The sequence below is a fragment of the Protopterus annectens genome, chromosome 13.part0 (assembly GCF_019279795.1).
Source record: "Protopterus annectens isolate FY-2018-M chromosome 13.part0, PAN1.0, whole genome shotgun sequence".
Classification (NCBI taxonomy): Eukaryota; Metazoa; Chordata; order Ceratodontiformes; family Protopteridae; genus Protopterus; species Protopterus annectens.
Window position 1 is genome coordinate 755,519,624 of NC_056747.1, and position 15,795 is coordinate 755,535,418.

A 15,795-nucleotide genomic window follows, 5' to 3' on the forward strand; every position below is an offset into this window, starting at 1 on the left:
GTGCGTGCATGGTATGGCAGATTCAAGCACCTGACTAGCAATGTACCATGACTTTCTCCTCATCTATCCTAGTGAGGTGCACATCTGTGTGTCTCATAGTAGTCTCCTATGACTAGTATGTTGGGTTTGTGGCTGAGCTTTAGAGGCTGGTAGAGACAGGCTTGTGTACTATGTGTGTTGCTTGGTGCTGTGGGTGGTGATGTGCACGTGTGTTTTTGCTTCAGAGGTCTCTGTTGTTTACATATGTTTTTGTTGAGAACTCCCTGCATATGTAAGAGTGTGTTCTACAGGTATGGGTGGTGTTAGAGGTGTAGGGTTTGTAGTGTTTGAACAGACAACCTTCTCAGTGCCAGATGTACTGGCTTGTGACTGAGACGGTGAGTATTCTAGGTTCCTAATGTAACTGCATCTCTCGCATATTGTTTTCCTAAGTGGTGGTAGTAGAGGGTTGTCTGTGTGCATGAGGCAGTTGCTACACCGTCTCAGGATGCCCACATCAACCAGACTTAACAGGAGAAACCATAGAAAATGTTTCCATCCATGGTTGTCAGAATCTGAAAGAGAGGTCAGGGGTAGTAGAGTGGGTGCTATCTGAGGAGAGTACCAATTTGTGTGAGTTTACACCAATACAGTAGCTGCAAGGGAGGGCCTCCCTTACACAGGAGTGCTGGTAATGGAAATAAATGCAGCTGAGATACCTTACAAAGGGTTAAAACAGCACATCGGCAGTGAGCGACACTTAAGCATAAACCCGTGCAAATGCGGGGTTTAAATACCACAAAACCAAAACTAAAATACAAGCGTTGGAATTGACCAATCAGCCCTTGTCCCTGAGCTGGTAGCTAAATATCCCTATCCCTGACCAATTCCAACCAGTTTCCTTACTCCCCTAGGTTCAGGCAGGCCCCAGCAAACACTAGATGGCGTAGCAGGAAACACAGGAATCACTCAAGCAGATCTGGATACAGCAAAACCTGTAACCAGATTATGCTAAAGATATTTAAAATCTGTTTAGGTCAGTTTAACACAGGAGAACAGATACACTTAAATATAACAGTAACAAACAAGAGCAAATTGATTTAAACAAATTAACCAATAAAAAGCTCAAAACTGAGCCCTGCTCCAGCAAACTTCAGTCAGTTGAGTTCTAACTGCTCACTCCTGGCTCTAGGATGCAGGTGAACCTTACAGCAAAAGACAGCCTGGTTTAGTGCTCAAGTTATACAAATGGGTAGATTCAGCAGGTCTAAATCTAGTCTATGCTACAGAAAACACGGTGCAGCAATTTCAGAAAGAACACTTTAAATAAGCAGGCACAATAAGCCTTCAGCCAGTAATTCCCAACTTAGAAGGATGTAAGTTACATCTCCTGCCACAAGAGTGTAGACCACAAACCTTCCTAATGTAAAGCAACTGGCCTGAAGCCCAAGTGCTTAAACCAAAAGGCTTAGAATAACATTTACAATTTAATCAGACTACTAACAAGCATTAATAAGTGCAGCAGAGTAAATGTAATTGAATACTTTTAAGAGCAAGCAGCAAAGGCAAAATAAGGTAATGATGTAGGAAGAAACACAAATACAGTAAAAGCAGATGAATAAAGTGCAGTTTTTTAAAGTTAAGTGGGAAGGGAGGAAACAGGATAGTTCAACGTTGAGAAACTAAGGTGGTGCGCCTTCCCAAATGATCTCTCTCTATGCTTAATAGAATGAGGTGATGAGAGAGGACTGGGACGAGTGTCCAAAATGAGATTTATAATAGGAGAGGGTAACTCAAAAGTCACCATATTGCAGCCAGATATCAGCAATATTCAGAACAAGCAGGCCAAACACTTCAACTAAGTTTTGATATTTCTAAATAAAAGAGCAATGCTGTTTCTCAGCTCGCCCACTAATTAACTGGTGTTATTCACAGTTTGCAAAGGAATTCTTTGGTAACTTTTTTTTTTAACTGACCCTAGCCAAGAACTCTTAAAAATCCAACAGAACAGAAAACTTAAAACAAATGTAATACTAGAATAGGATACAAAATAGAACTGATCAAACTTTAAATGAAATAAAATGCAGCCAGAGATCAGCAATATTCAGAGCAAGCAGGCGAAACAGACACTTCAGCTAACAAAACTTTTCAAAGTAAATTTTCTATATCTTGAGAGATTTTCTTTATATTTTGGTAAGATAAACTATTTACAAAGAAAATAACGTTTATCTGCTCCCAAGATTTACTGTATCTCAGACAGCCAAACTACATAAAAAGAAAATATTTAATATGCAGTCTTCATTGTCAACACTCACTACTTATTTATGCTGTCTTTGAACAGTCTTGAAATGCCCACTTGACTGCTGTAGTCATTTCAGTAAAACTGGACTGTAGCAGTAAACGACAAAGTAGTAAATTAACAAAATAAGCACTAAAGGACAAGTTTTTGACTATAGATGGACTCTACAAACAGTAGGTCTTTCACCTACATTGCATATTTACCCCTTGTCACTTTGGCCTGGATCATAGCTGAATTGAGTCTGAGAGAGCACTTCACTTACCAGGCTGACAGATGAGTAAATGAAATATTAAAAAAAGAGTCATGTCTGTTGAATTAAGTTGCACTGTAATTGCTCATGGAGTAATACTGACCACCCTGCAGGACAGTAAGGAAACTGTACATCACTTGTTTGGACCTTTCCACTGTCATCACCCTTGATGCTTGAGGTATTCATTGCTGTAAGCACAAAAGCAGATTTACACCCTCTGAGCTATTTTTAGTAGTAATTGTAATATGCAGATGAATAAACCCTAAGATCTGAAGAAGTTAACTTCATTTGATCAGCAACCTGTGGGTATCGGATCCGACCTGGATCCGAGCCGGCAGCTTTACAAGCTAAAGATCCGAGCTCTCAGCTCCTCCCCCTTACCCTGCTGCCTCCCTCCAGTCCTCAGATCTCGTTTGACGTGGCTTCTTGAAACATAAGGGACGAGCTGTTGCCGTTTTAGGTGAGAGGAATTTGAGAGATTTTTTGCTAAAATTATACCAATTTTTGTGTGTGTGTGTAGTAGACCCTTAGTTAAGTTAAATCCTTTTTAATTCCTTTTAGTGGTAAATTACTGTTTTCCCCTCACCTTACTGTGTGTGTTAGGGTGTGTGCTTGAGTGTGATGGCCGAGGGCCCTAAGGCCATTTTTTCAAAATGTGCTGAGTGTGGTTATAAGCTGCCGCCAGCTGATGGCCACACTCAGTGCATTCTCTGTCTGGGGGTAGCCCACTTAACATCGGGCTGCCAGATTTGCGGTGCCTTTAACCCCCCGGCTCTAAGGGACAGGAGGAACAAGCTAATCCTGGCGGGACTCTTGCCCGCGGATTCTTCTTCCTCCTCTTCCTCAGTGGCGCCAGTCGCGGCTGCGACTGTCCAGCCTTCAGCTCCCCCCTCCCCTGGCTGGAACTCAACCTCCCGCTGTTTCCCAGGGAGCGGGAGACTCTTCTAAGAAAGAGAAGAGGCATAGAGAGAGGGAAAAAGAGAGAGATAGGCACAAGAGTCGCAAGCGGCGGGCCGAATCATCCCCTTCGGCCCCACCGGCTAAACTGATTTGTTCCCCTGTGAGAGTTTCCAGGTCTTCCCCCTCTCGGCTCCGTTCCCCACGCTTCTCTCTGGAGCCGGAGGAGGAGTCACGGTCACCTTCGAGGTCGTCTAGGCGGCCTTCCCGGCCTGCCTTGATGATGTCTTCTAGGTCTACCAGGAGTCTTACTGACGCAGATATGGACTGGATGATGCGTCGATTCCTGCAGGCCCAGATGCAGATGGGAGTGCTCCTGCCCCCCCCCCCTCCGGGGGGGAGCTCGGCCCTTTTCTTTGCACCCATCGCTCCTTCTCCGATCCACTGTCAGGTTTCGGAGCCGTCGGATCCGAGTAGTCTCGGAGCTGGGGAGTCGGCGCTGATAGTAGTTGCTACTTCGCCGGCCTTTCCCCTCGAGTTTATCGGGTCATCTTTCGAATCCGAGCTCTTGGGGCCGAGAGCCGAGCTTCAGATCCGCTGGGGTGAGTGTGTCTTCGGCTGCATTGCTGTCAGAGCACACTTCCCTTTCGGATCCGATCGCGTCGGCTCTGGCATGGTCCTCACGTTTGAGCCGAGGGGACTACTCTTGGAGCCAGGGGAGAGTGGTTCACCTTTGGCTTTCGATATGGTGGAGAGGGTGCTGTCGAGGAGTTTGAAGTCCCCGGTCCATGCTTTGGATCCACCCTTCACTCCCTCGCATATGGGCCTGTCTTCCATCGTCCGGTCCCAGGGACAGCCTGCGTCTGTGCCCCAGTTAGTTCCCATAGAGGAACATGACCCCGTTGGTGAGCCTTCCTCTGACAGTCCCGCTGAGGAGGTCCCTCACAAACGAAAGTGTAAGAGGAGGCACTTGGACTCCCCTGAGGCCCTCACAGAGGACATGGACTTAGAGGATGTTTCCCCCTGGTCACCCCCAGAGAACGTCGCCTTTGGAGACATTATGGAAATGCTGCGCATTAGAGGGGAGTGGTCAGCCCAGAAACCTTCCTCAGATGAGTCTGTGTTTCTGGAGGCGTTTGACACAGGCCCGTCTACCTCCTGGGTGGCCCCCGGCTGATCTCCTGGTAGACTTGATTACTACCAGAGCTTGGAAGGAGCCGGACACTGTGGAGCCAATCCCTAGGAGACCGGATAAAATCCTTTGTCCCCCTTCTGACAAGCCGGCGTGGAATAAAGGTTTCCCGGTAGATGCCATGGTGGTGGCGGCTGCCACCAAGAAGGAACTGGCACAAGAAAGTTCCTCGGTCCATCTGCCTGATAAGGAGTCTCGGACGATGGACCACATTGGAAAGCGGATGTTTGCCTCAGCCACCTTTTCTATAAGGGTGCTGAATTATCTGGCACACATCATTAGGCTTCAGCGGGATCTGATAATAGAGTACGGTGGGGTCTCCCCCAGAGTCCTTGGCGGCTGAGGACAAACAAACCTTCTCGGCTCGCAAGGCCACTCTAAAGTCGATACCTAACACTTCTGTGCAGCTTCTCTCCCATGCCACGGAGGGGGCGGCTAGAGCCAGCGGAGCAGAGGTCACCTTGCGGCGCCACGCCTGGCTCCTTTGCGACTTTGCGGAACCCTTCAAGGTGTCCTTCGCGAATGCTCCCTTTGACTCTTCTACGCTCTTCGGCAAAACTGTCCGCGACATGCTACTCCAGAGCGAGAAAGACGGGAAGACGCTGTCTGCTGTCGGAATCCACTTCTCGGGTCCTCAAAGGTCCTTCTCAAGGAACCAGAGAGGACAAAAGAACATGTGGTTCCAGAAGTCTCAGCAGTCCCATCCCGCTCCGGACCCTTCGTCCTTCAGAGACAGAGGAGGACAAGGTGGATGCCGGCCCAGAGGCAGAGGGGGCCCGAAGAATTTCGGGTCGAGAGAACCCTTCTCTGACCGACCCGCGCAGCAGCCCTGGGGGGTTGCCCAACTCTCCCTCTCTGGAGGCAGTATGGGGGCGTTTCTCAGAGCATCTGGCAAGTTGGGAGTCCATTACTGCAGATCGCTGGGTGCTCCGAATAATATCCAGAGGTTACTCTGTCCCCTTCATGAATCTTCCCCTGCTAGGGAAGCGCCTCCGCGTTGTCTCACCCAATCAGAGGGAGGCTGCGGCTTCAGAAATAAAGAAATTACTAGAAAAAAGGGCCATCCAGCACGTCCCCCCAGAGCAGTCCTGGTTGGGCAATTACTCCAGGTTCTTTTTGGTGCCAAAAGTGACGGGGGACTTGAGGCCAATTCTCGACCTGTCGTCATATTTGAACCTCTTCATTGCCAAAGAGAAATTCCGGATGGTCACTCTACAATCTATTCTCCCCCTTCTGCAGGAGAACGACTGGATGTGCTCCATAGACCTCAAGGATGCGTACTACCACATTCTCATGGACAGGTGATCCAGGAGGTTTCTCCGCTTTCGGCTGGGGGCCAGTCATTATCAGTTCAGGGTCCTCCCGTTCGGCCTCACCACAGCCCCCAGGGTGTTCACCAAGGTCATGGCAGTTGTGGCGGCCCACCTGAGACTTCAGGGAATTCAGGTCTTTCCGTACCTAGACGACTGGCTTCTCACTGCCCCTACCAGGCATCTACTGTGTTCTGCCAGGGATTATTCTTTACTCTTGGCCCATCACCTAGGCATTACCATAAATTTCAGGAAGTCGTCTCTTCATCCTGTTCAGGTTCTGGATTTCATATGGGCCAGGATAAACACACTTCAGTCCAAGGCCTTTCTGACAGCGGACAGGTTGCACATCTTGTCACTTCATATAATAGCGCTTCTACAGTCCCCAGCCCCACCCGCAGAATTAGTCCTGAGAGCCCTAGGATCCATGGCAGCAGCCATCAGCCTTTCACCTCATGCCTGTCTGCACATGAGAGTCCTTCAATGGACCCTTCAGGTCCAGTGGTCTCTCCTCTTACACCCATTGGATTCACCGATTCCCCTAAGCAGGGTTTGCAGGAATTCCCTTTGGTGGCTTCATTCCCGAGAGCTTCGGGAAGGGAGACTGTTCGTGATGCCTCAACCCCAAGCCATGCTGACCAGGGACGCTTCTTGCCTCGGGTGGGGGGGGCATTGCATGGGCAGAACCGTCCAAGGCACATGGACCCCTGTAGAGGCCGTTCTGCATATCAGTGTTCTGGAGATGATGGCGGTGCTTTTAGCGTTGCAAGCCCTTCAGGATCTTCTTCCTCCAGGGACTATTGCAATTCAGACAGACAACATGGCGGTTGTCTGGTACATCAACATACAGGGAGGAACCAGGTCTTACCCTCTTTGTCGAGAGGCTATGAGAGTTTGGGAATGGGCGATTTCTACCAACCGTTTTCTGATAGCAACGCACATTCTGGGTCAGTCCAACATTCTAGCGGACAAGCTGAGTCGTTCTATCCTCACACCTTACGAGTGGTCTAAACCTCTTGGTAGCGAAACAGATCTTCCTCAGATGGGGTCAGCCTTGCTGCGATCTCTTCGCGTCTCCTTCAAACGCAAAGTGCAGCAAATTTTTCGCTGTAATCCCCCCACTGGGGGAGAGTCCCAGGGACGCTCTGGTTCATGCTTGGCCACCTGGTCTTCTTTATGCTTATCCTCCTCTTCTGCTAATGACGAAATTTCTGCAGAAAGCTCGTCGATTGGTGAGCAAAATAATCCTCATAGTCCCATTCTGGACTCGTCAGATCTGGTTCCCGTGTCTGTGGTCTCACATCATAGCTCCTCCTTGGGTCTTATATCCCATTCCGGATCTGATTTCTCATCCTTCGAGATTGCAAACTCCAAATCTGGACTACCTCAAGCTCACGGCTTGGTTGATCCAGTTCCACTAGTGTCTAGGACTCCCAGTATCTCGTCTCCCATAAAATCTATTCTGGTAGCGGCGCATAAGTCCTCTACCAGGAAGATCTACAAGAGTAAATGTAAGCGTTTTTCCATCTGGGCGAAACATAGGGATTTTGGACCCTTTTACGGCTCCCATTCCAGCAGTTCTTGAATTTCTGTCCCACATTTTTCATCAAGGGGCCAGTTCTTCTATTGTGAAGGTTCAGATGGCTGCCTTTTCTCATTTCCACATCTGGGACAACCTTGGACCCTTAGCTTCCTCTAAGATATGCAAGACCTTCTTGAAAGGCACCTTTCTGTTAAGACCTCCCGTCAAGAATGCGGTTCCTCCATGGGACTTAACCTTAGTTCTTCAGGCTCTAACTGGCCCACCCTTTGAACCTGCGGCTTCCGTTGACTTAAAATTTTTATCTTGGAAAACTGCCTTCTTGATTGCAGTTACTTCAGCTAGAAGGGTATCTGAACTTCAAGCCCTTTGTACAAAACCCGCGTACCTGGTCTTCCATAAGGACAGAGTATCTCTCAGGACTAATACTTCATTCTTGCTTAAAGTGGCCTCCGAGGCCAATATCAATCAAGCCATCAATTTGCCTGTTTTCTTCCCCAACTTTCAAAACAAATGAGAATGCAGACTACACTTGATGGATGTGCATAGACAATTGCGTTTTTATTTGTACAGGACAGCTGCTTCTCGCAAATCTGAGCAACTTTTCGTGTCTCTCACTAAGCCGTCCTTAGGCAAGCCAATTACGAAAGTTAAATTAGCTAGATGGATATCCCACTGCATCTTACACGCATATACAGCTTCTGGTCGGCCTGAACCCTTGGGGGTTCATGCTCACTCTACCCGTTCTATGGCTACCTCTGCAGCATTTTGGTCAAGAGTTCCCTTAGATGACATCTGTTCAGCGGCTACTTGGGCCTCTTCTCATACCTTCATTTCTCATTACAAGCTGGATCTGATATCCAGAGGGAGGGCAGCCTTTGGCTCCGCAGTGCTCCGGAATATCCTTCCTTGAGGACCTCCCAGGTTTTTGGTAGCTGGGGACTCTGTCCCACAGGTTGCTGATCAAATGAAGTTAACTACTTCAGATAAAGAAGTTATGTACTCACCATAACCTTCCATCTGAGTAGGTAACTTCATTTGTGAGCAACCAACCCCCCCTCCTTCCCCCTAACCTGTTTTGTGGTCATAGTCATAACGGAATGTTTTTCTTGTGTTACGCATCAGGTTAGTGTTTCTCTTTCGAGTATGTTTGACTGTTGTTGGTTGATAAATTGGCAAACTCGATCTGAGGACTGGCGGGAGGCAGCAGGGTATTATGGGTAAGGGGGAGGAGCTGAGAGCTCGGATCTTTAGCTTGGAAAGCTGTCGGCTTGGATCCAGGTCGGATCAGATGCCCACAGGTTGCTGACAAATGAAGTTACCTACTCAGATCGAAAGTTATGGTGAGTACTTAACTTCTTTTTATTCCTTTCCGAAAACTTCTAAATGTTATGCAACACTTTATTATTAATCGTAACTTGAGTAAGGGACTGCAGTTTGTGATTTTTCTTTCTACATTTCAATAGTAAACTGAATCTTTCTCTCTCATGCAGACACGGATTACATTGACTGATACACTATAAATATGGTTATTTTCTTCTGTGCACTTAGTTTTCTCGTTTGGTTCCCTGTTAGAATTCTGTCCGTGTGGTATCTAGATTTCTTGCTTTGTCTTTGTTGGTTTCTGCATGGTCTTCACTTGCCTTCCAATCTACAATACATGTTAAGTGTAAATATACTGTAGGAGTATATGCAATGTGCATTTTTTTTTTTGGCCACAGGATTGACCCAGTGGCTCACTTTCTTGCACTCAGCTGACCTCGTCATTCGTCCTGAGGAGTGGGAGGCATCCAGCCCATTTGTTCCTTGGTGTTAGCAAGAATTTGGTGCTAGTGTGTGGGTTAGCTTGCAGTTTTGGTTGATTATTCTATCCGCACTCATTTGGCAGCCTTCAGACTTTGCTGTAGTTGTCTCAGAAGTTTTCATGCATACCTCCCATCTAAGTAGCATACCACTTGCAGTATGGGCAAGCTAGGCTCTTCATACTGCTGCAGTGCAATTAAATTTATTCAGGTGTCACTGGTGCAGCAAGTTAAACTGTTTCCCTCTCCACAGAATTGATGAGCTGACATTGGCCACTCATTTCTGTCTTCTCACACCCTGGTCCCACCATCACCTGTGCTGCTAATCGAACACAGGTCGTTTGGGTTGCAGTCAAAGTATTATCCCTGTGCACCATTGAGCTTAGGGTTTAGTATGTTTGTCTTTGTGCATTTTGCTGTGTTCTGCCAATCCTGTCCAAGATTGGGTTTTTGCTTAATGCGCATTGAGTGTTGAGATAGGCTGTGGCTCCTCTACAACCCCCTAAATAGGATAAAATATTCATCAGAAAATGAAAAAAAAAAAGCGCCTAAGTCATTGGTGTGGAGCAATCAGATCTTGACTACAACCCATGTAGTCTGTGTTCAGATAGTGACGCAGGCACTTGACAGCACAGGTAGAAAGGATGGAAGTCCCTATCCTGGGGTGGTGGGAGGCAAGAGCACTCGTGTGGTTTGTTTTTCTTTACAGAAAGCGGGTGGAAACCTGTGTAGTGCTATCTGTGTGAACAGAGTGGTTTTGTTGATGCCATCCCTCTTGCATGTAGGGGTAGTGTATTGCAGATGCTAAATGTATGTCAGTCTCTCCACCCTCAGAGTGTTACTGGGCATGCACAGGGGATGGGAGAGCAAAGGGGCAAACCATTCCATCTGCAGTAGTGCGACACTGCCCCAGGATACCTTGATCTCCTCAGTGGCACTGGACTTCAAGTAAGTCTGGAAGAGGCTGGGAGGATTTGGTAGACCTGATGAGCACTCATGTTTTGGGAGCAGCTGATGGTTAGCTGCGAGAGAGACAGAAGTCGGAGTAATAAATAAAGTAGGTAAATAAAAAAGTTCATCCTGCACTGTCAATGATGGGTTTATAGGCAAACTTGTATTTTCAGTTTGCATTTCAAGGCCTGACCTAGGCTTATTCCTTAGACCTTTATTTTCTTACCACCGAGTCATTTCCTTAATACTAAAGATAATGTAATTGAGTTAACAGCAGAATTTGAAAAGTAAACCGTAGAACTCTCGATGTATTAGTACATTAGCTGAAGCCTTATTGCATGCCCCTAAAACTGAGTTTTGGATGTAAATACAGTTATTTTCAAGAGGCATTTCAGCAGTGTGTGGAGTTTAAGGCCAGGGACTTGCAAATTTCAATTTGTATGAGATATGAAATGCTCATAAATTGTGCTCTTTAGAACTTTGGATGCAAGTGTTTGTGTGCAGAATGTGAATATGCTGTACAAATGCATAATTTGCAGTGTATTTGGCTTTTTCTACACAGTGGTGCATTTGGGAATGAGATTCGGTTTGAGGTATTTTTCCAAGAATTCCTTTGTGTAATACATACCCATGTTCCTGCCTACACCTGTTCTTTTCTCATGAAAGACTGGCTCCAAATATTGCCTGGGGAATGGGACTTCATTTCAGTGTATAATGATAATCTTTTAAACATGATTGGAGATGATTTTCATGTTGACAGTTTTTAGAAAAACCTTTTGCAGTGTTCCAAGTCACAAAATAATATCTATGGTTTTGATGTACTCATGTTTTATTTTGAATATGATGCAGAATGTTTGCCTCATTAACCGGAGTATTTTCAGTTATTTTTAAAAATTCATATAATCTTGTCATTGGAAAACAGTCAGTTGTTTAAAACGTATAACATATTTGGAGCAATTTGAGAATGTAAGCACTGCTTTTCTGTAACACTTGAACCACTACAGGAACACATGACAGGTGGCATACAAGGTGTTGTGTTCTGTGACTGTAGAAAATACTCATTTTACTTAATGAGCTCATTAAGTATATTCTTAGTGGGGGGGGGGGGGTACCTTGACTGCGCTTTCCCTTATGTTATTTGTGTTTGTCAATTTTAGGTCACCAAGCAGATTGAGGCACATAAACAGGACTCTGATGTGAGGGAACAAATGTCTGGATACAAACGCATGCGAAGGCAACACCAAAAGCAGTTGATGGCACTGGAGAACAAGCTAAAGGCAGAAATGGATGAACATCGCCTGCGACTTGATAAAGACTTAGAAACACAACGCAACACTTTTGCAGCAGAGATGGAGAAATTGATTAAGAAGCATCAAGTTGTTGTTGAGAAAGAGGTAATAACAAAACGTAGTGTATATTTAGGCTCAACTATGTGGTATTTTAAGTAGTGGCACACTCAGTTTGTTGGCCTGCACATTCTGTTTAAAAGACTTGTCATCTGTACAGGCACTTGGCCCTTGAATTTTTTCCAGTGCATGATTATGTATTCCCAACTGCTAACATTTTTTTTTACTGTTTTTCTTTTGTTAGCATCTTTGAATAATATATACAATTGGCAATTTTGCAGTTGTTTGTATATTAGAAGTCTCTAGGTAACTTTTTGATATTTAGCAGCTCTGGCATTTAGATTGAAAAAATATACCTACGGATGTAGGCTTTGTATCTAGTACAGTTTAGTGACTGTAGGCTTTTTATCTAGTCTACTGAACATGCAGCTACTACTCCCATTCTCCCGATTCCTTTCCACCACCTATTGCATCCTGTTAGAAACCTGCAGAAGAGTTGCAGCCTTTAGTGACACCACTCATGTTTTAGATCAGAAGGCAGAATTTGTCAAGAAGTGTGTCATTCATTCAAGTGAGGTACTGTTAGAAAAGGAAATTGGTGTAATATTTATTATAGAAAAGTAGGTGGCATGAGTTTAAGGACTGGATCTTGACTGTCTTTAGGTGTGTGACATGTAGAGAGAACAAGGAAAAGTGGTGTGGGATTGTAACCCTCTGGTACATGTTGAGGTGATAGCAGATGATTGGGTGGTTGTGGCTCACTGTAAGGTGGTAGTCTTGAGGATTGGGATAATTAATGTACATAGAAGTTGTTTGTATCTTAGTGAATGTTATGGTTGTAGACATTATCTGGGTTAAGAAGCTCCTATAGGAGATTTTTTTGTTTCACTTTCAACAAGTTTCAAGGCACATCTAGATCAGAAAAAAAATTTTTTTAAGACCGTGTTCAGAGCTGGTTTGTATCATATGGTTAGCATTTTATCTGCAGCGCTAATCAGAAATGTGATGCATCCAATAATGAGTTGGATAGGAGAAATGGAGCCAGTGTGGTGGTGGTGGATTTTTACAAGATGTTTGCATTGATACTATGTGAAAAGCAAGTAAAAAGTTTACTTGATGTTTATAGGTGTAAACATGGGTGGTCAGGGTAGAGGAATGGCTAGAAGCCGTGACTTAAATGGAAAAAAGTGAGATTTCTGTTTCAAGTTTGTCATATGAGATGTTACGGGTGTTGGGGTGTAAATTAAATTGTCTCCTTTTACAGTGAAAGCCAAGTTTAAGTTGGTGGTTCTCGACTGAAAGTCTGATCTTAAGGGGTTTTGCTGTCGTGAAAGAATTTTGTTTCTATATGCTTTTTTCCTCCTAATGCTTGACCACTATCAGACTATTGTCACCAAGTTACCCATTCTTTTCCTGGGTCCAACTTATGTGACCGATACCTCACATCACACTGTGGGAGAGGCTCCCTGTCTCCAAGGGAAGCTTGCCTCAGGGTAACTCACTCAGGTTGGGTGAGTGTCAGCACTGGGAGCAGCTCATGGCCACCTATCATCCAGGTATCTTTGAAGGGTGGTGGTGTCCCTCCTGTCCCCAGATTTGGATATTTACTGCCTGTTTTCCTTTGCTTCACGAACTGCCACCAGTATCCGAATGGCCTGAAGGTCTGGATTCATCCCCTCATCCATTGACTGTGGCTGTATGTGACTAAGGTTAGGTCATTAATTACTGCCATGCTGGGAAACTGCCTGATGTCATATCCGCTACTGGAAGCAGTCATCCTGCTTTTGAGAGATTGGTAGGGGAAGGGCTATTTTTAAAGCCCTAACCTAATCCCTTGGTAACTGATGCAAGCACTTGCATTACCACATGGGGGGGTCTGCATTGTCTTCCATACCACTTTGCTTTCCCTGGTTTTGCCTCTCTTTTTTGCTCTGTTTCTTATAAAGTTTTGATTGTTTGGTAAATCACTGAGGATTAAGTCAGACAGTAATACCAGACATTATAGTTTAATACTTTTTATTGTTCATAAAATCCATGCTGATTTCAAAACCTGTTGGAGTAATATGTAAAGATTGCTGCCCCCCCCCCCCACACTTCTTTTTCTTTCTTGCTTTGTACTGATTTCTTCAGCAAAGAAGTTGTGAGGTATTCTTCCTCTTTTTACATGTGATAGGGGCTCCAAGAAAGCTGCTGTGAACATGTTGGTAAAATAAAGCCTACCTTTGCAGTCTAAAAGTGTTGTGAACCAGTACGCTACTCCTTCAATAGGAACTGTCTTCTCAACAGGCCAGAATAGGCTCCTGCCCACAAGATGGGCACTCCAACTTTGGCTGCTCATTCAGCCCCCCCCCCCCAAATTGCTCCTCCAGCAACCAAGTTGCACTTAACCTTGGACTGTCTTGGTCATAGTAAGGGCTCAATCCCTTTTTGCCATGGAATTAGTATAAACAGAGTTTGACAGCAAAATGTCATCTTAATTGTAGGTAAAAAGTGTATGGTACTGCCGTTAATGTATAGTTTAAGGATCACTGCTGTAGTAATATTCATTATCCATGTGATTTGCCAAAGGTGGTTGCCTGACATTCTGGTACATTTTCCAGAGTTTTCATGAACACCTCTGTACCAGCTGTCAGACTGCTTCATAGCTTATATGGAGCAGGCCGTTGCAACATTACACCATTTTAACCACAAATAAGTAACTGGCCATCAGAGCTTTTTCTCTTTGTAAGTCTTTTGTTTGCTAACTTGATTGGAGGAGTTTGAGCAAGCAAAGGAGTATTCCCAAATCCCTCATTTACCCCTTACTGGAAGTCAAAATGAGTTTGGTTCATTTGCTGGTTCTTACTTTTTCAGAATGTTTTGGTGGTCAGTATAGTTTATTTCTTTAAACTCTGTTTTCTTGTATTATCACACTTTTTGAAAAAGTTTGATGATGAGGATTACATCATTTTAGAGGAAGTATTATAGTTGTGGTTAAAAAAGGGCTTTTCATTACAGGCATAATGCTTGCGTTTGTTTGAACTCAAGCATAATTCAGAAAATTGTCAAGCTTTCTTTAAGCCATTTTAAATCATTGAACCTATACATGGATGTACTCTTTCTGAGGTTGAAATGCATTTGAGTGAGTTGAAACATTCTCCACATGTACTTTGTTAGTAAAGAAAAAATATAAGGAGATCAAAAGAGTACTTTAGATGGTCTCTAGACAAGAGGATGAAGTCCAGTTTTGTCATTCTTGGATTATTAAGGGTCCTGCTCGTTTGTTCAACATCACCTAATAGGTAACCAGTCAACAAATGAGGCATTGATAGTACAATCCTTGATGAAACCCTGTTCCAAAGTAACAATTTAGTCCTTGGACAGTGAGTCTCTCTCTCTCTGTGGAAAGATAGCCTCTCAGGCCGACTGTGAACAGTTGTGTGTTAGTACAGCCTCATTTCCTTCACTTTTTACTCCTCACTTATCTTATCCTTCAGGCTTCTAAGATGGAGGTGTTTGGTAGCACCCCCATTCATCTCCCACTAGGATGATTTCCAGAAGCCTTCTTTTGTCATGGTGATTAGATCCTGGATACTGGTGAAGATGGGGCCTTCCATTGGTGGTTTTATGAAGGGGATTCCATGGTTTCTCAGACAAAGTTCCTTGAGTGAACCAAGGCATTACCATGACTTGACTGTTAGCCTCTATCAGGGTCCATTTTCCCCTTCTGTGGGGCAAGAGACATTATAGAATATTCTCCCAAACACCTTGCAGAATGATGTTCTTTGTGTTTCACTGTTGCAGTCATTACATTAGGGTAATCTGCTGGCAGGTTGCCCTCAGTCGGCCTGATTAACAAAGTCTTGGGTCCTGCGTCAGTTGCTGTCCCTTCTTCCATGACGTCAGGTCATCAGGGGTATAAAACATGCAGCTGACGCCATTACATCCATCTTTCTTGCCGCGCGGTGCCCGAAGCAGAAGCAGTTCTCAAGTGCCGGTTGTCCGACTCCTGAAATTTTCGTTTTCGAGTTTCAGAACCGAAGTCTTCAACTAAAAAGCTAAGTACCCCGTTGGGGAAACTTTTTCTTGCTCCTTACCGATGTCAGTAAAAGTTAATAATTGCATTACTTGTGGTAAGCAAGTACCTCATAAGGATTTTCATTTGTACTGTATTCCTTGCATAGGTCCTGACCACAACGTACCTTGCTGTCGGTTTTGTGCTAAATTTAATCAACTCACTATTAAACTTC

The 15,795-nt window shown here is 44.8% G+C and overlaps 1 protein-coding gene across 1 annotated transcript in view; it reads left to right on the forward strand.

Annotated features, from left to right (window-relative positions):
- The window catches only part of TAOK1 (TAO kinase 1), a 3,628,992-nt gene that overhangs the window by 2,151,340 nt on the left and 1,461,857 nt on the right, over positions 1–15,795 (forward strand). Inside the window, exon 15 of the mRNA XM_044054451.1 lies at positions 11,378–11,614. Coding sequence (XP_043910386.1) covers positions 11,378–11,614 — 237 coding nt within the window. The remainder of the gene's footprint in view (positions 1–11,377; positions 11,615–15,795) is intronic.